At 46.2% G+C, this 21,594-nt stretch overlaps 1 protein-coding gene and 1 long non-coding RNA gene across 4 annotated transcripts in view; one reads left to right on the forward strand and one right to left on the reverse strand.

The window, feature by feature from the left end:
• The window catches only part of SPHK2 (sphingosine kinase 2), a 34,102-nt gene extending 13,959 nt beyond the window's left edge, over positions 1-20,143 (reverse strand). The window contains exon 1 of one of the 3 annotated variants that reach the window (XM_053262035.1): positions 18,223-20,143. In XM_053262035.1, the coding sequence (XP_053118010.1) occupies positions 18,223-18,646 (424 nt within the window). In that variant the 5' untranslated portion in view covers positions 18,647-20,143. Of the gene's footprint in view, positions 1-159; positions 182-632; positions 647-18,222 lie in introns of those variants that run through there. The other 2 variants (XM_053262036.1, XM_053262037.1) reach the window with 2 other exon arrangements.
• Positions 20,144-20,290: 147 nt separating this feature from the next.
• Positions 20,291-21,547, forward strand: LOC128330525 (uncharacterized). Its single transcript, XR_008310131.1, has 2 exons — positions 20,291-20,365; positions 21,153-21,547. It is a non-coding gene; the product is annotated as an uncharacterized LOC128330525 (long non-coding RNA).
• The last annotated feature ends 47 nt before the right edge of the window (positions 21,548-21,594 follow it).

Genomic DNA, 21,594 nt, shown 5'->3' on the forward strand with positions numbered 1-21,594 from the left:
GAAGCAGCGGCAAAGCAGCAGCAGCAGCAGGCGGCGGCAACTGGGTCCGATGCCAGCCGCGGCGGGCCCGCCATGCCACGCAGCCTGCCGTGGCCGCCGCCGCCGCTTGTCCGTCGTTACGGCCGGCTGCCGGACAGCCACCGCTCCCCCCATTCCCACCTTCTGCCCCTGGTATAGGGGCCCACTGCGGGCTGCCCGTCCGCTGTCGGGACAGCTCCGCAACCACCAACTGTCGCCCCGCCGCGGCCGCCATGGGCCCCACTCGCCGCCGCCATCGCTTCCCCGTTGTCCTGTCGCGGCGGCTGCCGCCGCCATCAGGCCCTGTTGCACCGCTGTGGCCGGCATCGGCCCCAGTCGCCGCCGCTTCCTGCTGCTGCTTCGCCGCCGCTTGGAGGTCCGGACCGGGACCCAACATGGCTGCCTGGTGCCTGCAGCCGTATCTTTCTCGGACGTTCTGGGCATGTGCTCCACACATGCTCAGAATGGCCGAGAAAGACACGGGCGCACACCCAAGCCTTTTATTATAGAGGATAACCAACACTATGTAATTTGCCTGGAAGCCTATTGGCAGCCAGTGTAGCTCTTTTTAAATGAGTGTAACTTGATCTCTTCGCGTAACCCTAGAAACCAACCTGACGGCTGCATTCTGTACCAACTGCAGTTTCTGGTTCAAATCCCAACTGGTACTATATTGGACAGGAGTGATATAGGAAGATGCTCTCATACTGCGTGGGAGGCGGCAATGGTAAACCCCTCCTACCAAAGAAAACCACAGGGCTCTATGGGAGCCAGGAGTCGAAATCAATTTGACAGCACACTTTACCTTTAGTGAGTCAAGCCTAAAATTGTAGATTCCTCATCTTGGCACTTGCCAAGCAGCCCAACAACAGCAGATTAAATGAATATGATCAGTTAATTCTTTTTAAGGGATGACACTTTTCTTTCCTTCTGCAACCACATCTGTTAGTTTGGCAGCCAAAGCAGATCAGGTGGTCCTCATTGTGCCTGCTGGCATGAAGACGGTCGCATTCAGCTCACACGCTGCTATATCACCTCTTTCAAAAGCACAGGCTGTGGTCCTGTCACTCCAAGACAATTTATGAAATTACAGCAGATACCCGTGGCACTTTGGCAGGCTCCGGAAGGTTGCCTCATCTACTCTTGTGGTCGGGCCAGCTCTGCACACAGCCCTGAAACTTAGTGTGATCCTATGTAAACTGCATTCTCACCCAGCAGATAGGGCTGTTGCGAGCACCAACGAGAACACTTCCTAGGAGCCGGCCACGATACAACTAGGGATAAATATAGCACATTGGCTGGAACGCTGAGCTTGGAACAGCTTCTGGATTTCAGGTCTCCTCACCCTTGGGTATGGAACCATCATGGTGGTGAGTAAGTGCCCCCAGCCCTCTGATAAGCAGGACACCCAGCATCATACAGATCTCCTCACCAGAGGGGTCTCATATCCACTACCATTTTTGATAACGTAATGAAAAGCAGGAACCCTTTCCAAGCAGTAGGAGAGGGCTCCCCTTGTTTATCATTGTGATGGTTGGCGGCAGCACCAGAACTGTCAATCAACTTTTGAAGTCCAAGGAACCGCCTCCAAGTGGGATTCCTGAGGGAGGAGCTGTAGAACGGAGCAGAGGGTGAGACAGTTAAACTGTCTAACTGTTAGCTCAGGGAGAGAGAGTGGGAGATAGGGCTTGGAGGAGCCAGAGACAGGGATGGCTAGGGATAAATCAAATGAATCTTTATTATGGTCACTGACCAGGCTAACTTATTAGAGGTGATTACATATTGCATATTAAAATTAGAAGTAGATACTAAAAGCCTGGGGGTCCACAATGAAAAACCACGATAAAAGACTAAGGATCAGAAGTTGTGTGTGTGTGTGTGTGGCGCACCCGTCGCTAATCCCATGTGTGGCAGCTCTCGCAAGAGTTTGTGAGCAAGCTGCCAGGCCAGCAGGGGGAGAGGAAAGTGGTGGTCAGGCTTGCGGGCAAGGTGGGAAGAAAACGGCGGTGGCAGGCAGGGAAAGAAAGCAGCAGCAGCAGCAGATGGGTGGGGAATGAAAACAGCTGTGGTGGGCAGGGGGGCTAAGAACAGAGGGAAAACCGAGAGGGAGAACCAGAGGCTTTGATGCTCTGTGCCTGCCCCAGCTAGTTTAAAATAAAACTATGTCTGTCTAAGACAGAACATGACCACAAAACTAAATGACTCTTAATGGCCGAGAGCTAAGAATTACAGTTAACAGTACAAATATTCGTAAAGGCATCATAAAATCATCATCTTTTTTTAAAAAAAGGCATAAAAGATGCAAGAATGAATTAAAAAGTTATATGCAAAATGTGGAGTCATAAAATCATACAAGGATAACTATAGACATAGTAAGAGTTTTATCAATTTAGGGCAAGGTAAAAAACCAAGGAGCTGTGGGACTATAGAACTGGAGGAACGTTGGGCTGCCATGAAGCGCTCTGAGGCAGCAGGCAAAGGTGTGCTCAAGTTAGTCCATGAAGTTGGGCACTGGGCATGAACAGGAGGTCATCATCTGCAGGATTTTAATAGCTGTCGGGCAGAATTTGGCAACACTGTAAGTGGTGGCGGGATTGCTATCAAAAAGCAGTAAAGAGGTGCAAAATTGGTCCATATTATCAGGATAGTTATGTAATAACGGAAGAATGAAGGTGGCACAAATGTCCCTGTAATACAAACATTGGAGGATATGCCCTGTTTCTACTTGCCCTGAGTCGTAGGGGCATTGATGTTCCGAGAGTGGAATCTTCCTATATCGTCCGTCAAGCACAGCTGAGAAAAGAACATGGCGACGCACCGGGGTGAAGGCCCTCCTGTGCTTTGGGACTTCCAGTTGCATTAGGTATGCCACAGGAGAGGTAGTGTACCCAAGTCCTTCACTGATGAGGAAGTTCGGAGCCTTGCCTATATCAGATTGTTGCTCTAGGTCTCTAATATGCTGTTTGATAAGTGCTTTGGCCGGATCGTAGCCTATGTTAACTAAGAGAGGTGGGGATAGGCCCAGGGACGATATTTTAGTCATAACCAACTGTTTCCAGCTGAATTGGGTGTCATCGCTCGGGGTGATGGGGGCAAGGCCCATGGGACAGAAAGATAGTCTAAGCCCACAGTTAAGTATGGTAATCCAAACCCTTGTCTCCACTTTCATCAAGCCTGTCTCCAGTCGCAATGTGGCGTTAGAGACACATTTTGGAACTTGAAGGGCTGCTCTTTGGAACTTTGATTGCACATGCTCCAATGGGGCAAAGTTGTGGAAGGGGCCCAGTTGGGCATCATAGAGAAGCTGTGCGAGCGGTTTGGCTTTATACAATTTAAGTGCTGTGGGTATATAATGGCCACCTCTTGTCCGAAGAAAAGGATAGCAGAGGTACTCCTCTGTGCATTTAATGTTGTATAGTCCCCATGGGTCTTCCTAATGCCAGTGGAGTGCAGGACTACCATCAGATATTCAAAACAAGGAACCTGTTCAATCTTGTGTTCTTCTATAAACCAAGTGCAGATTTTGGGCCTTTTAGCAAAGACCATAATTTTGGTTTTATGATAATTAAGTTCCAGCAGATCTTCCTTGCAATACTGAGCTAAGGCCCTCAATGCACATTTAAGGCCAATGCGAGTCCTTGAGGGTATTGCTGCATCATCTGCATAAAGCAGGGTGGAAACTCCCTTAACTCCTGCAAGTTAAGGCTGGAAATCTAGGTTGTTGAGTTGGCTGACCATGATGTTAATGTAAGAGTTAAATAATAGTGGGGCTAATATGCAGCCTTACTTTTCACCCTTTTGTGTATCAATGGCACTTGTGAGATGTCCCTGAGGATTGCATCTTACCTTGAGTGATGTGTCAGTGTGAAGCATACATATAAGTATAACAGTTGCTGGTCAATTGAGGCCTCCAGCTTCTCCCATAATTTAACTCGTGAGATAGAGTCAAAATCTGCTTTAAAGTTGATGAGGGCTGCATAAAGGGAGGTTATGTTGCAGGAAGAGTATTTTTCAATAAGGTGCTGGAGTACTAGGCACTGGTCAATTGTAGATCGGCCTTCCCTGAAGCCAGCCTGTTCCTCCGCCAGCAGATTTACCTGCTCCAGCCAGTCCCATAGTTTCCAATGCAGATGTCTCGTATAGAGCTTGCTAACTGTGTTGAGCAGGCTAATGGGCCTGTAATTGGCCAGATCATTCTTTCTGCCCTTTCTGAAAATGGGAACAATAGTTGTTGTCCCCCCGTCCATGGGGATACGGCCATGTGTATCAATGAAAGTTAATAGTGAGGCCAGAAGTGGGGCCCACCAATCCAGATTGTTTTTAATGGCCTCAGGTGGGATAAGGTTCTCCGTTGGGCGACAAGGCTCTTGATCGTGGATGTTGTCACTAGTGTCCACGCAGTCATGTCCTCTATAGCTTGCCCAGGGTATCTGCCTTCTGCGGAAGAATCCTTGTAGAGTTCATGGAAGTGTTTCCCCCAAATTCCTGTGGGGGGGGGGGGGTAGGATATAGCAATCTAGATTGGTTGTGCTGTTGCAATGGCTGCACGTGGTGATGCACCAGAATGCAGCTGAATCATTTGTACGGATTGCCTGGATGAGTTGTGCCAAGTTGTCTTTCATGGCTTATTTTTTCTTAACTCCTCTTCTGCTGAAGGAGGTCCTTCACTGTCATTGGTCCACTGTTTATAGACCTGGTAGGTTCTGGTAAGAGCTTTTTAAATGTTCACAGTCTTTATTAAACCAAGATTTGGAGTGGTGATAACTCTGTCACAGCGGTGCACTACTTTTTTGTTTTAGGTGCCGTTGAAGCTCACCAACTAGGGCACTGTAAATCTCCAGGATGTGCCGGGGTGTGAGTGGGTTCGGCTGTCATCAGGGGCAGTTGGAGAGGTTGAAAGTTCTCTGAGGCAAGCAGCCCAGTTATCACTTGATCAAGTTGGGGAATCCATTTGACATGACAAAGGGTTTTCCATGCCAAGGAGTCTGGGGGCTGATCGCGGTCTTCAGTGTAGCTGAGAGACTTTAATTGAAGGAAGGTTGGAAAGTGATTGCTGTCAAATTTAGGAACAACCTCTAGGCTCTCAACAAAAGGAAGCAGATCTCTGGATATGATTATGTAATTAACAGTGCTCATTCTTGAGCTTGAGAGATACAGGTGAAACTCGGAAAATTAGAATATCGTGCAAAAGTCCATTAATTTCAGTGATGCAAATTAAAAGGTGAAACTGATATATGAGACAGACGCATTACATGCAAAGCGAGATAAGTCAAGCCTTAATTTGTTATAATTGTGATGATCATGGCGTACAGCTCATGAAAACCCCAAATCCACAATCTCAGAAAATTAGACTATTACATGGAACCAAGAAGACAAGGATTGAAGAATAGAACAATATCGGACCTCTGAAAAGTAATCAGTGTACTGTGCTTGATTGGCCAGCAAACTCGCCTGACCTGACCCCATAGAGAATCTATGGGGCATTGCCAAGAGAAGGATGAGAGACATGAGACCAAACAATGCAGAATTGCTGAAGGCTGCTAATGAAGCATCCTGGTCTTCCATAATACCTCATCAGTGCCACAGGCTGATAGCATCCATGCCACGCCGCATTGAGACAGTAATTGCTGCAAAAGGGGCCCAAACCAAGTACTGAATACATATGCATGCTTATACTTTTCAGAGGTCCGATATTGTTCTATTCTTCAATCCTTGTCTTCTTGGTTCCATGTAATATTCTAATTTTCTGAGATTGTGGATTTGGGGTTTTCATAAGCTGTACGCCATGATCATCACAATTATAATAAATTAAGGCTTGACTTATCTTGCTTTGCATGTAATGCGTCTGTCTCATATATCAGTTTCACCTTTTAATTTGCATCACTGAAATTAATGGACTTTTGCACTATATTCTAATTTTCCGAGTTTCACCTGTAGGTAAATTCTCCTGGCTGATCGCCATTGGCAGCGCCATTTAGGATGAAAAGGTTAGCTATTTGTGCCAAACAGAGTCCCGCAAAGTTTGTCCTCCGGTCCTTTGTAATTCGCTTGGGAAGGAGTAAATCAGCCTTGAGGTTGGGAGGGGGGCCCTGATGTTTCATATACAGGGTATGATAATCAGGACCCAACCTAGCGTTGAAGTCACTACCCAGGACCATCAGTGTGTCAGGGTGGGAAAAGACTGCAGTCGGCAGCATAGGTTTCCAATTCAGACCAGATGGTTCTAATCTGGGGTTTCTGCTGTTGTGAAGGGAGATAAGTATTATTTATCAGCAAGGAGCAGCGACTGAATTGGATTAACACTGCATAGTGTTTGAGTGGTGGAAGAAATCTTGTTGATGCATGAAGAGCAGAGGAAACTTGTATCCCCAAACCGCCTTTTAATCTTCCATGGCCCATCCCTGGCTTGGCCCTAGGTGAGAATGAAAGAAATCCATTAATATTTCCTTTGTTTTCCATGATTCCTGTATTAGAATGAAGTCATGGAGGGCCAGGTAATCAGTTAATCAGGCATCCCTTGCGGATGCGGCCCATCCAGCCACATTCTAGGAGAAGAGGGCTTCCTTATGCTGGTCTTCTAGATATCATGGTATTGGACTGTGAACTGGTATCAGAGCAGAGAGGCTCTATGAAGGTGGGGGATATCTTTCAGGATCTGTCTATCCATCCCCAGGGATACAGATGTTGCCCTCAGTCCCTCACTTCTGTCCCATCGGCCAACTGGCCTGGATCCAGTCCAGGAAGGTCAGTAGAAGAGTCCTGAGTGCTCACACTCTCTGGTAGACTATCTTGGGTACTCGGCTCAATACTGTCCGGGGGGGGGGCAGTTCCTGGACCCATATCTTGAGTGTTGATGTCCTCTGGGCCTACAGAAAGGGCCTGGGTCCCCATACCAGGGAGATCAGTGGGAGGTACTTGGGTGCACACTGTCCCTGGTGGAGTGTCCTGGTGGTTCAACTCGTCCATAGTCTCAGGTTGAGCTTCACTGGTCATGTGTACCTCAGTTCCCATCTCTTGCAGAGCGGATGGTGCATCCCTTGAATTAGCGGAGGGACAGCATAGGGATTCTTTAGGTGGTGGTGGTGGGGGGTGAAGTTGAGGGGATCTGTCCTTCACTCCATTGGTTGACAAGATGTTTGTGTGAGTTGGGAATTCCATCGTAGAGGCCGGCCCTACTGACATAAGAGGAGGCACTGCAGGGAGGGCCAGGGGAGTCCATGACGCAGGCAGCCTGTCTCAGGCGAGGAGAGTAGTAACACTATCAAAGTGTGGATCAGAGGCAAGAATCACTCCCGGGTGCATGTCTACTGTATCTGGGACCTTTGTTCCAATTGTCCGAAGACATCCAGTGGAGGCAGGGGGAAGCCTAGGGGATCAGACACAGTCACTTTCTAATTCAGATTCCATGCCGGATTCAGTTTTAAAATCTGAAGAATGGACTTTTAAGAGCCATTTGGGAGGAAAACACAATGGTTGAACTTCCATTTCCTGTTCCAGCTCGCTTTCGGAATCTAGAGTCTAGATCTAGAGTCTAAATATAGAGTCGGAATCTAGACTTGCTTTCAGAGTCTAGACACACATCCCTTTGTATCTTCAGCTGTGGGCTTAGTCTCTGCATAAGCACAGTGAGCTGAGCCTATTTTTTAACTGTAGTCGTTCATCTTGGCTGTGGGGCTGGGAATTAGCAGTCTCTGCAGATTGTTGGTTGGAGTTTATCTTGGTTGGAAAGATTGTTATGTCTTGTTACTTCGGCCTTGGTTTAGCCTTCAGTGTCTGAGCTTGTGAGGAGCTGATATGGCTGGAGAGGGGTAATTTATTGGTCGTGTAGTTGACCAGTTTATTATTGTTGGTAATTAGCAAGCCCGTGATTAATGATCTAGTACCAAAGTCCTTAAAGACGCGATGAGAACTTAAATTAAATTGCCGTAGACGCTGGGCTGAGCGAAGAAGCTGTGAAGGCACATGGGTTGACTTAAAGGTTAGAAAAAGCCTTTTATAATCTGATTGAGTTGGCAGGAAATGAACGTTCTCCAGCTTTATGGGTCCAATTTGTTGCTTTAAGAGTTCTGAGAGGGATGTGAGAATATTTTTTTTCCTTGCCCATAAATGAGAGTTCTTCCAAGGGAATTGGATAAGAATTTGTTTTTTTTAATCAATCAGTCAATCAATCAATCAATCAATCAAGGTATTTGTCCAGCATAAAGTAGATTACATTTACTGTGAGAACGGTGAGAGTAGAAAGGCTAAAAGCATTATACTGTTATACAGCTACTGTTAAACTGTGGTGAGCTGTCTTAAAACTGCAGTTAATAAAATGGGTAAAATTAGTGTAGAAGGTTAAAATGTGTGAGACTATATAAAAGCTTTAAGTGGTTAAAATCTTAAAATCATATGCATTAATTAGAATCGATATACTTTTCTCCCAAATGAGGCACTCTAGGTAACAAAACCTTGATAACTGCAGCTTTTGTGCTTGTAGCTATAACAGGGTTGTAGAAGGCTATTGGTCTTGTCTCTGCCTGGCAGCATTAATCTGCAATATTAAGCACATAAGATATGCTCTTTCTCTCTGCTAAAAATTCACATCTCTTCTCACTGACTGTTCATTTGTTCTTTCCTCTTATAATCCCTCTTTCTTGCACATGCCTCACCTCCAGCAATTATATTGAGTACATAATACCATAGGGCTATTGCATTGAGCACATGCAAAATGGTTTTTCTCTCTCTGAACCTGCACTGGAACATACTGTGTGGGGAAAAAATGGGTAGACGTTGGACATCTGCATGTACCAAACAGTGCAGGATGCCACTGAACACAGGCATATAGGAGGATCAGAGAAGCAGATCAACATCCACCTCTGCTGTCAGTCACAAAGGACTACCTGTACCTTTGGATTTAGAGATATACGGACTTCCCCCTCAAATTGCTCCAGAACTGTTATACCAAACTCTGGCCAGGGATGCATAGAACAAGGCAAGGCAGAGGCAGTGCAAACATAGTTTATCACAGAGAGCCAGCAGCAGACTTGTCTTGCTGCTCAGTTTAATAAGAAAACCTCCGCTGGAAACGCTGATAGCACTCAGCAAGTAGCATGTGACCCATTCTAACCAACGGGTATAAGAGAAAAAGGGAGGAGTCAAATAAATCTTACATTTATTTGTAAGATTTATTACCAAAATGATCTTAATAAATCTTATATCACCTGCATTCTTTAGAGCTTTCCTCTTTTTCTCCTAGGTGGTTTTGGGTATCAGCAGAGGCGCTCTTACCCCTGGACTTTGGGGCTGAAGCCCAGGGCCTCTACACCCCTGGTGCCCCCCAAATCCTCTTTACTCCATCCTGGGTGGTGTGGTTTGTGTTCTCAAGAACCTACGTGTTAAAAAAATGATGCTGAATTAGCAGTGGTGGGTGGGTGGGGGGTGGCGGCTCCAAAGGCCTTTAGGTCCAGGCTCCAAAATCACCTAGGTGCACCTCTGGGTATCCATCCAACTTCTTCTTCTTCTTCTTTGCCATCTGTCGGAAGGCCCAGGCTGAAACCCCCTTTGGGTGCTTATAGCAATATAAGAATAATAATCTATTATGCCTTCACTTATGAACTAATAATCTGGCATGTCAGCATTTTTGAGCATGAAGGAAGGCCTGCAAACTCCTTTGAAGACATTGTATTCATATAATTACAGACTGAAAGAAACTTGAATGTTAGCAAGTCTGTCCTGCCAAGTATTCCCACCCTTCAAGCAGTGAGAAGGAGCCAACAAGGTGAATTATACCAAGGTTCCTGAAGAGGGTACCAATTATCCAAGACTGGCCTGATGTCTTGAGAAATTAGCATCAATCTCTATAGCCATTCCAAATGACTCCAGCAAACTAGCCTAGCCACATACCAGAGGAAAAGGCAGCTCTGAATGGCACTTTAAAATATTACGGGATCACATGCTGAAACCTTCATCAAAATTCTGGGCTTATAATAGAACCGTGTTTCAAAGAGAAGAGCTTTCTGAATTTTCCATTATTTTTACAGTGGTTTAAACCAAGAACTAAAAACTGACTACTTTCTGGTGCGAAATTAATTTCCTCCTGATTCCTGAAGGCTGACTAGTCTGCCATATGACACTTCTTTGCCCACTATGGTGAAGATTTCCATCCTGCTGCAATTCATTGGAGGCGGCCTACCCTGTTGCTAGCCACAAAGCTGGGTGTGGTGTTCTGTTGGGGTCTGCTCTCATCCAGCTGGTTTCCAAGGGTTTGCCCTGTTTTTAATTAAACATTAACATGGTATTCATGAACAGGTTCTATGCTGAGAGTATAGAATTCAGAATCCTGACTAATACTCAGGATTACAGGTATATCAGTGGCCACTAGTCTGATGGCTGTGAGCCACCTCTAGCCCCAGAAACACGATGCCTCCCAACACCAGCTGAAGGGAAGCAACAGCAGGAGAGAGGGCATGCACACACCTCCTGCCTGTGGGTTCCCAAGGGGCATCTGGCGGGCCACACGCGAAACGAGACGCTGGATCAGACGGGCCCCGCCCAGATCCAGCAGGGCCGCTCCTATGTTCTTATGTACATATTAAGGACTACTTAACTTTTGAATAAGAATTTGGTGGGTCTGCAAAATTATTTGCAGCTTCATATCCATGTCACTTCCAGGTACTTAAGAACACACCCCGTGTAGCAAGAGCCAGACACAGAGGGAGGAGCCGTCCAGGAGCTGTTGATGTCGGCTGAGCTTTTAACCCCTTCTCAAAAGCAGTGAAATGGGCAAAGGCCTGTGTGTTAAATTCTCTAATTTCCCTCCAATTTTGCTCAGTCTCCCCAGGATAATGATCAGAGACTCTGCAGAAATTAAACAGGTGTCGCTTAGCTGCTGGGTGACAAGGTCAGGCGGGGAGTAAGGTGCATGGTCAGGAGCTATAAAACCTCCGGCCCCGTTTCAAGGAGTTTCCCTGCTTGGCTCTCTCAAGACAAGTTTCAAGGTAGTTTGTTTTGTATCTGCCTTCTGAGGTGCCGGCTTGTGTGAAGCACCCCCCTTTGTCGTGGGGGAGGGAGCTTCCGTGGCCAGGGCTGTGAATCTGTTCTTAGTACTCACAGTAAATGAATCTCCCGTCACTGCCTGGGGGCAGGGGTGGAGTTTTTGATCTGCAGCTGTTTCTTCTTCCGTGTCCCCCGCCATGCTCGGGAAGGCTCTTGCTGTTAGGACTTTTCTGCAATTGTTTCCAATCATTTGGATAGCATGTCCGGGGAGGGGGGGAAGTCCAGGTAAAAGCAGGAGCTTGGGAGTTGAGCTGTTAACCCGTCGCCATCTTGCTCCCGGCTAGGGATAGGATCTCTAGTGAAGGTCTCTGGGTTGGGTATTGGGAGGTGGGTAGTAAGTGGTACACACCAGTGAACACCTCTCTTTAGCCAGCGTGACTCTTACGTAAGAATGCTGATGATGTATGTGGTATATACATGGATTTTCAACCAGGGTGGTTTTCCCCAGTAAAAGGGCTAAGAGTCAGGGAACACTTGTTGAATCCAACACAGGCACCTCAGCAACATACAAGTATAGCTTCTGTTAAAGGACTAAGTTTGATACAGTGTTATAGAAACCATTATGCTTGTATAGCCCTGCTTTGGCAGAGAAACCCCTAAGCTACTCTACACAAACCAACTCAACTTTGTATTATTTTAAAGTTCACTCAGTGTCCTGTGAGTTATACTTCTCCCCACGCAGCCCTCAGTTATACTACCAAAAGGCTGTCAGGACACAAACCTAAGCAAGAAAAGCAGTGGTTGCAGTGACAGCTTAAAATGGAAGAGAGAACACCATTCTCTATAAAACTGGTCCCCAAAGTCATATATAATTATTAAACTTCCCTAGTTCTGGGAACAGACCCCACTCATTAGCAGTGTCTCAGAGTGGTAAGCAGGGTATGGCTCATCCCAATCATCATATCCCAATGGCCAATATATATGACAGAAGACCCGTTTATCTCCTAAGAATTCTGCCTATGTGCCAGAAAAGAGGCTGTGGGAAAAGGGACCATAGCTCACTGGTACAGCCTCCATAAGAATTCCCCCCCAAAATGGAATAGCTTCCCCAGTGAGGGTCATCTGGCATTCATCACTCTGTTTTTAGATGCCCGGTGAAGGCCTTTCTGTTCACCCAGGTGTTTTAAAAGGGTTTTTTAAAAAAATGTTTTTTAAAGGTTTTTGTATTGTAATATTTTGTTTTAATGTCTTGACTGTATGTTTTATTCAATTGTATTACTTTCTGAGTTGCCCAGAGAACAATTTGTTATGAAGCAGTCAAATGCATTTATTATTATTAGAGCATCTTCTCTGCATGCAGGAGGTACCAGGTTCAATCCCTAGCATCTCCAAGAAGGGCTGCAAGAGATTCCTGCCTAAAACCTTGGAGAACCGCTGTCAGTCAGCATAGACAATACTGAGCTAGCCCCATGCTCTGACTTGGTATAAGGCAGCTTTCTATGGTCCTATGAAGAAATTCCTGCACATTATGGGGAGAAGAGCTGATCTTGTGTCAGTTAGCATGAATTGTCCCCTTTGCTAAGCAGAGCCACCTTGGTTTGCATTTGGATGGGTGACTATACAGTATGAGCACTGTAAGATATTTCCCTTAGGGGATAAGGCCATAGATCAATTGAACAGCATCTCCATGCTTGCATACGGAAGACACCAGGTTCACTTCCTGGCATCTCTAGGTAAGGTTGGAAAAGAATCCCACCTGAAACCTTGGAAAGCCACTACCAGTCAGTGTAGATAATACTGAGCTATTCGGGCCAAACTGGATTCCACAGTTACTGCAGAGTCTATTGTGGAGGTGTTCAGCAACTCCTCTCATGGAGTTAGATTGGATCATTTTCAGTTTGTGACTCCTGAGGAAGTGGAGAAACTGCTTCAGACAGTTTTTTCTTGACCCTTGCCCAACTTGGCTTATCACATGAGATAATCATTATCAGAGAGGGTCTGGTAAATATTATAAACTAGTGTTTTCAAGCCCATTAAAATAACGGGCGCTAGTAGGGGAGAGTTCCTCCCCCATGCCCCACTTCCTCTTGCCCCTCCCCCCTGCCGCACTCCCTCCTGCCCTTGCCCCTCCCCCCTGCCGCACTCCCTCCTGCCCTTGCCCCTCCCCCTGCCCCCTGCCCTTGCCACTCCCTCTTTCCCCTCCCCCGCCCCACTCCCTCTTGCCCTTTCCCCTCCCCCACCCCACTCCTTCTTGCCCTTGCCCCTCCCCCATGCCCCACTCCTTCCAGCCCTTGCCCCTCCCTCTTGCCCTTCCCCCTCCCCCACTCCCTCTTGCCCCTCCCCCTGCCCTACTCCCTCTTGCCCCTCCCCCCTGCCCCCCCGCATTTTCTTTCTTTCTTACCGGCCCTCCGCTCCTCCTCCCGGGCGTCAAACAGTTAAGTGATCAGTTTCGGAAGCGGCGGCGAAGCAGCAGCAGGAGGCGGCGACTGGTTCCTTTGCCGACCGCGGCGGGCCCGCCATGCGGCCTGCCGTGGCCGCTGCCGCCGCTTGTCCGTTGTTGCGGCCGGCTGCCGGACAGCCACCGCTCCCCCCAACATTAAACCTTTCCCCAGACCCTCCTGTTTGCAAGCATCCTTTTGAGAGGGGGGGTGGGAGGGGCCTGGGCCAGTCCTTCTGACCTCCCAGTCTGAGAAAGACACGGGCAGGGACACGGGATTACAACCAAGCTCTTTATTATAGAGGATGCTTCTCTGAAGGAAGACAGGATACCTCCTTATCTTAAGGAGACTATTATTAGACCACTTTTGAAGAAAGCTACACTGGATCCCTCAGAGTTAGCTAATTACAGACCTGTTTCTAATCTTCCATGGTTGGGCAAGGTGGTTGAGTGGGTGGTGGCCTCTCAGCTCCAGGCAGTTTTGGATGATGCAGATTATCTAGATCCATTTCAAACTGGCTTTTGTATGGGCTATGGGGTTTAGACTGCCTTGGTCGGTCTGATGGATGATCTCCAACTGACTATCGACAGAGGGAGCATGACTCTGCTGATCCTTTTGGATCTCTCTGCGGCTTTTGATATTATCGACCATGGTATCCTTCTGGACCACCTGAGGGAGGTGGGATTGGGTGGCACTGTTTTACAGGGGTTCCACTCCTACCTCTCTGGCAGATTCCAGGTGGTGTCGCTTGAAGATGGTTGTTCTGCTAAGTGAAAGCTGAAGTGTGGAGTTCCACAAGGCTTCATACTGTCTCCAATGCTTTTTAACATGTACATGAAACCGCTGGGAGAGATCATCAGGAGGTTTGATGCTGGGTGTTATCAATATGCTGACGATACCCAGATGGACTTCTCCATGCCAACCTCATCAGGAAGTGACATATCTTCCCTAAATGCCTGCCTGGAGGCAGTAATGGGCTGGATGAGGGATAACAAACTGAAGTTTAATCCAAATAAGATGGAGGTGCTGACTGTGGGGAGGGGCAAGACCAAAGAGATCGTTTAGATATGCCTGTTCTGGATGAGGTTACACTCCCCCTGAAAGATCAGGTATGTAGCTTGGGAGTGCTCCTGGACACAAAGCTCTCCCTGGTTTCTCAGGTTGAGGTGGTGGCCAGGAGCGCTTTTTATCAGCTTCGGCTGATACGTCAGCTATGTCCATTTCTAGAGGTGAATGACCTTAAAACAGTGGGACATATGCTGGTAACCTCCAGGCTTAACTACTGCAATCTGTGCTATGTGGGGCTGCCTTTGAACGTAGTCTGGAAACTACAATTAGTACAGAATGCAGCAACCAGATTGGTCTCTGGGACAACATGAAGGGACCACATAACACCCATTTTGAAAGAACTGCCCTGGCTACCAATATGTTTCCGGGTGAAATACAAAGTGCCAATTCTTACCTACAAAGCCCTTAATGGCTTAGGTCCAGGCTATTTGAGAGCACCTCCTTTGTCATAAACCCTGCCGCCTGTTATGATCTTCTGGAAAGGCCTGGTTACGGATGCCACTGGCTCGTTTGGTGGCAACCTACAACTGGGCTTTCTCTGTGGCTGCCCCAGGCCTTTGGAATATGCTCCCTACTGAAATAAGAGTATCTCCTTATCTGTTTGTTTTCAGGAAGAACCTTAAGACATTCCTGTTTTCGCAGTCTTAATTATAATTTTAATAATTTTAAAAACTTGTTTTAATAACTATTTTATTCTATTGTTTTTATGTCATGTATTTTAACTTGTGACTTTTAAATATTTTAAATTTTGTACACCGCCTAGAGATGTACATATCAGGCGGTACAGAAATAAGATAAATAAATAACCAGCCTCTAGGCTGGACTACTGTTATGTGTTCTATGTAGGGCTGCCTTTGTACATAGTTCAGAAAGTACAGTTAGGTTCAAAATGCAGCAGCCAGACTGGTCTCCAGGGTAACTCAGAGCACATTATGCTTGTTCTTAAACAATTGCACAGGCTGCCGGTATGTTCCTGAGTGAAACATGAAGTGCTGGTTATTACCTTTAAAGCCCTTGAACAGCTTAGGCCAGGTTACCTGCGAAAGCACCTTACCCTGCAAGATCCTCACCACTCATTAAGGTCATCAGGAAAGGTCCATCTTCAGGTGCTACCAGTTCATCTGGTGGTGACATGGGATTGGGCTTACTCAGTTGTCACCTCTAGGTTGTGGAACATGCTCCACGTGGGTATAAGAGGCTTATCATCTTTGGAGGCCAAGATGTTCTGAACACCAAATTCACTATGTACTCCTAATGTTGCTAAAAAGGCTCCTTCATAAGGCCTGGTCTGCATAAGCAGTAGAATGAGGTTGGGAGGAGCCTGGATTCAGTAGTATGAACTGTACCCCATGCTAGGCTGCAAGTGTGTGTGCATGGAGGGGGGGGCACATTTCTGAATGCTTCCCTATATGTTTTTGAAAAGCACCAAATACAGAAAAATAGCTTGTAGAGAGGTGGCTGAAGGTTGCCAACTGTTCCCTATTTCAAGGAATTGCTCCTTATTTAGGATTAAAACGTAGTGTTCCTTTTCAAGTTAATAACAAACACAGTTCCTTGTGCATAAGCTACCCCAACATAGAAAATCCATTCATTTCTGAAGTGTTTTTTCTCCCAATTGACTTAACATAGGAATGGGATAGAAACCACCCTACCAAAGCGAGTCCATTCATTTTGGGGTGGTTTTCTACCCTGTGTCATAATTGTATTAACAACATAAATATCATAACTGGTGAGGGGCCATAACTGTAGATATATTGCATACTACAGAGCAGGTAAGAGTATGAAAACACGAGCATAGCTGGGAGTGCAGTGGTTTGCTTGTTTACACATAGTTACACAGCCAGGGGTAGAGATCTACCCCAAAATCCAAATGAGGGTTAACACACTCACAAAGTAGTGACACCCACACTCACAAAGTAGTGACACCCACACTCACAAAGTAGTGACACCCACACTCACAAAGTAGTGACACCCACACTCACAAAGTAGTGACACCCACACTCACAAAGTAGTGACACCCACACTCACAAAGTAGTGACACCCACACTCACAAAGTAGTGACACCCACACTCACAAAGTAGTGACACCCACACTCACAAAGTAGTGACACCCACACTCACAAAGTAGTGACACCCACACTCACAAAGTAGTGACACCCACACTCACAAAGTAGTGACACCCACACTCACAAAGTAGTGACACCCACACTCACAAAGTAGTGACACCCACACTCACAAAGTAGTGACACCCACACTCACAAAGTAGTGACACCCACACTCACAAAGTAGTGACACCCACACTCACAAAGTAGTGACACCCACACTCACAAAGTAGTGACACCCACACTCACAGTCTGAGGTAGTGCAATCCATTCCACCACCACGTTCTCCTTGCAGGGTCTGGTCTACATACATAGGAGAGGAGAGCTGGTCTTGCGGCAGCAAGCATGACTTGTCCCTTAACTAAGCAGGGTCCACCCTGGTTGCATATGAATGGGAGACTAGAAGTGTGAGCACTGCAAGATATTCCCCTTAGGGGATGGAGCCACTCTAGGAAGAGCAGAAGAAAGGTTCCATGTTCCCTCCCTGGCAGCATCTCCAAGATAGGGCTGAGAGAGATTCCTGCCTGCAACCTTGGAGAAGCCGCTGCCAGTCTGTGCAGACAATACTGCTATAGATAGACCAATGGTCTGACTCAGTATATGGCAACTTCTTATGTACACAGCAAATTGGAGGAATCACACTTTAATACTCCCCTACTAAAGGTCCCCATAAATAGAAATCTAGCATATTGGGGAAGAGATTCTAGCAAAGCCCTTAGGCAGCTATGGCAGTTTGTCTGCTTCTCTCACTCTCTCTCTTTGTCTCGTTTGCAGAGATAACTTTTTTTAAAAAATCTCAGGGAGCATCCCAAAATATAGCTGGCAACCATTGGCCTGGAATGGCACAGTCTGTACCAGCTCATTCTGCCGCAGGTGCAAACCAGGCCTAAAATGGACAGGCCTCAGACCAGCCAAAGAGAATCACAGAACCAGAAGAGCCACCCATTAAATTAAAAAACAAACTACCTATTCAATGCAACTCATTCATTATTTCTGGTTTTTCAACTTTTATATAGCACAAGGTAAAAACAACAAAGATGCTTCAAATTACCCCGATCTCCATAATGTATACAGCCTCGACATATGGATCAGCAGTATTAGTTCCGTGCTACCAGACCCTTCCCACAAGCAGTGTTATCTCTAATTTTTTTCATCTGTGTGCAGAATGAGTTTTGTTCTGGGCAGAAGTATCAAGGCAATGTGTGTGCACATCCATTCAGAGTGGGACCTTCCTGATTAAACCTGAGCGGGATCTAAAATGAACTGAGCGTACATCAAAAACCGTGTGAGCTCATACACATGCCTTAGAGTCAACCAATACAAACAGGTACATCTTTAGGAGACTGTAGAGTACAAAGTTATATTTGTATTTACCCAAAAGAAAGAAGACTCTGAATTCAAGATGACCCTCCAATACTTAACAGGAAAAGAACTGGGGGAAATTCTCATATTGGATTTGGGTAAATATGGTTTTAAAAAGTGTGTGTGTGTGTGTATGTAATAATTCACCTGCAGTTGGAAGCAATCTAGGAAGGGCTCTGCCACTTAAGGGCAGCAGCCAGGCCATCTGGTCTTTCTGGGCAAGGAGTAATACCAAGGATGAGACAGAGCACCCCTTACCTGTTTCACTGGAGATGGGAATTCCCAACACCAGGCACTTGATGGCAGCCGCCCATTTCTCTGCAACCACTTGGTTATCCTCATAGCACTCTGCACTATCAACCTGGAAAGTCTTTGCAGCCCGATGCCGTGCCCGTCCTGAGCCCACTGCCACCTTCTTCTTCTTCAGTGGGTAAGCATAGACACAGAAGTAGGCTGACTGGTTCGCAATCATATGGCTGCGCATTGTGTGACATCCCAGCACATCAATCAGTCGCAGTACAGTCCGGTGATCCGTGTCCGGCTTGGGCACCAGGCGCTGGATGTGCAATTCAGTTCGTGTGAGGCTGAGGGCATAACGAGTCCCTTTGGGGGGATAGGCCCCAAATTCCCCATGGAGGAGGGTCTCGGAGCCTTCCCGACATGCCCCCAAAACCAAGTTCATCTCTCCACGAAGCCCCAGCTTTGCGGTTTTGCTTGCTCCTCTTTAAAGTGCTTCTTAAGCAACCAGTTCTAAGCTAGTGGAAACCTCACCTCTCCCCCAGGGCACTGGATTTGAAGAGCAGGGTTTAAAATATTTTCATCTCCACATTTTCCCCTCAGCCTACTAAGCCGATGCAACCCTTTAACTAAGAAACTTCCTCCACAGCTTAGACTCAAGTGCTTTCCAGAGCTCTCCTCGCTTCCATTTAGAAAGAACTTTGGTGTCAGAAAACCAAATAGGTTTTAAAAGAAAGAAAGAAAAACAGACACATAGGCCACAACCTCTTTTTCCACAAAGGGAAAAATATTTGGCAGGATAATAATTAAAGTTCACAGGAATGAAAACTGACCTGTCTGAGCTACTACAGATTTGGAACAAGAAAGCAGTATGCCCTACAGTCAGGTGGAGAGCAGAGGAGAGAGGAAGGGATAAAAGCTAACATAGGTCAAATCCTGTATTGTCTAGCAAGAACAGGTGTTGTTTCAGATGCAGAGCCAGACAATCTTGTTTCCAGCAAAGTAATTTCATCCTTGGGGAGAGTTTAAACATTTACCAAGGAATTTTTCCAACTCTGAAGTTCTCATCAAACTGGCTGTGGATGACTCATAGAAGATACCCAGTTTCCCACCTCCTTTATATAGTTATGTTTCTCCAACCCTCAGATATCAGAAGACAAAAAAGGGTTGGGGGTGGGTGGGGAAACCTGAACTCAAAGTGGAATAAAGGATGCCAAAACAATTTCACCTGTTTCAGGAATGTGGAGAGTGGAAGGAGGAGGAGGAAAACTGTGGAAGTGCTATTTGGAAAAAGGGGGGCATAAGAAACAGGCCCTGCATTTCCAGAAGGAAGCAGTTTAAGCAGACTAAAATTCCACACCAACTGGATCACTTCAAAGGCTTAAGGACAGTTTGGATTGTATTGCAATTTTCCCATTCCCTTGTATATCTACCATTTAAAGGGGAAGGGGAAAGAAAACTCTTAAATAACTCCACATCCCATATAAATGAAATGGGGAAGGAATACAAATTTATAACTGCTGCAAAAACAAGACAAATTCAGAGGGCTTTGAAATGCATTTTTTCCTTAAAAGTACCTGACTCACCCCCTCACCAGACGCTTTTGTCCAATACATACAAGACCTCATTGAGGAGAAATGGAACCTGCTTGCAATCTGCCTGTGAGGCGGTGGGTGGGAGTAGAGAAGAGGGATTACCAGCAATGCACTTTCTAACACCTCTCCACATCTGTTGATCTATCAATAACTCCTTTTCCTGTTTGTCTCAGTACATTCTTCTTTTGTCCCTCATTCTTTACGCTCCACCCCTCTTCGTTCCTTTTGCGCTCTCTCTCCCTGTGCATGCCCCACTCTTTTGCTACTAAACCCGGAAGTGCTCTTGTTTTCTACCTGGGGTGGGAAATGTGAGGACAGAAAGGGGTGGGGAAAGGTTCCTACCAGCCTATCAGAGAGTGGAAGCTTCTTGGCTAACCCAATCAGAAATGTCATCAAGACAATTGTTGTGCACCGGTGATGGAGGCTGCCATCTTTGGCAAGGGCACAGATCGAACGAAGCAAGAGTGCAGCCATGTTAACTAAGGGAGGGAAAATAAATACTTAGCTAGTCGTCACACCACATTGTCATCACACAGTAAATGAAAGGAGACGTTATCCACAAAAAAGAGGTGCTTTAATGAAGGGATAATATTTATTTTACGAAAAGTAGGCTTCTCTCCGTAGCGGTCAGGGGTCGCAGGACTTGGGGTGTGGGCAAGGTCAAAGTAGAAAGCGGCTTGATCCGTTCTCCCCGGTAAATAGCGGCCATCTTTAGTAAGTGAAAAAACAGTAATTTTGTCCCAAACAATGGCAACCGAAGGCGAAGCAGCCATTTTGAATGTGGGCGAAGATGCACGGCTTCGTGCAATACAGTTACTAGGTGGCCATCTTAAATGAGGGAAAGCGGCCGTTTAGGAAGTGGTCAAGGCGTGGAACAGCTACGTACTTCTTAAATGTTAATAGGAGCGGCGACCATCTTTGTTACGGGAACGCGAGCTTTGATTGCTTGATTGGTTGCTCCTCTCCAAGGCAACCAAATAAGCACAGCACGAAGCAAGCAGGCCGTGTGTTAGAAAGCGCTACCATCCATGATGCAAAAGCAACTTTCATGCAACATTGCGACACATAATATCTGTGTCAGCTTAATGACTCTCCAGAGCAGCCAGTGCTCTGCTGCCTATTTATTTAAACGATTTAAAAGTTATTTATATGTCATCTTTCAGCTTACCAGCATCCTTTAGCAATTCAGAGGAAGGAGGACAGCATTTGCACCTCTGTGCAATATACTAACCTCTCTGTCCCGCCAAAGAGCATTCGGTGCCGATAATCTTCCCCGCCCATGTATCGCTTTGGGTCTTCTAATCTAGGCTCTACAGAGGTCTTCCAAGTAACCCCAGAGTGCTTATTGCTCCCTAGAGCATGCTGCATCCGCCGCTCCTAGAGACAGACATGGACGAAGAGTCGCACACGAACGAACCCTGCTTTAAAGTTTGGGAATCTACTGTTTACAGCCCTCAGCCAATACTGCAATGAGGAGAATAATAAGGGTGAACTGCATTCCAGGATTGTTATAAGCCACACTATCACAGCCTCAGCTACACTGCGATCTTGTAATACTGGGATTATACGATTTTTATATATAAGGTTTGGAATTGTTTCATTTTTTTAGCTGCTTTATTGTATTTTAAAATTTTTATTCCCGATTATTGATTTTGTTTTATGATATTTGTGAACCGCCCTTAGCTATTCTGTAAGGGCGGTCTAGAAGTCGAACAAATAATAAATAAATAACAATAAATTATAACAATGACTATATTTGCATTAAACATTTTACTTTTTAAAAAGAATATCAAATACA

The sequence above is a fragment of the Hemicordylus capensis genome, chromosome 6, assembly GCF_027244095.1.
Source record: "Hemicordylus capensis ecotype Gifberg chromosome 6, rHemCap1.1.pri, whole genome shotgun sequence".
In the NCBI taxonomy this organism is placed as follows: Eukaryota; Metazoa; Chordata; class Lepidosauria; order Squamata; family Cordylidae; genus Hemicordylus; species Hemicordylus capensis.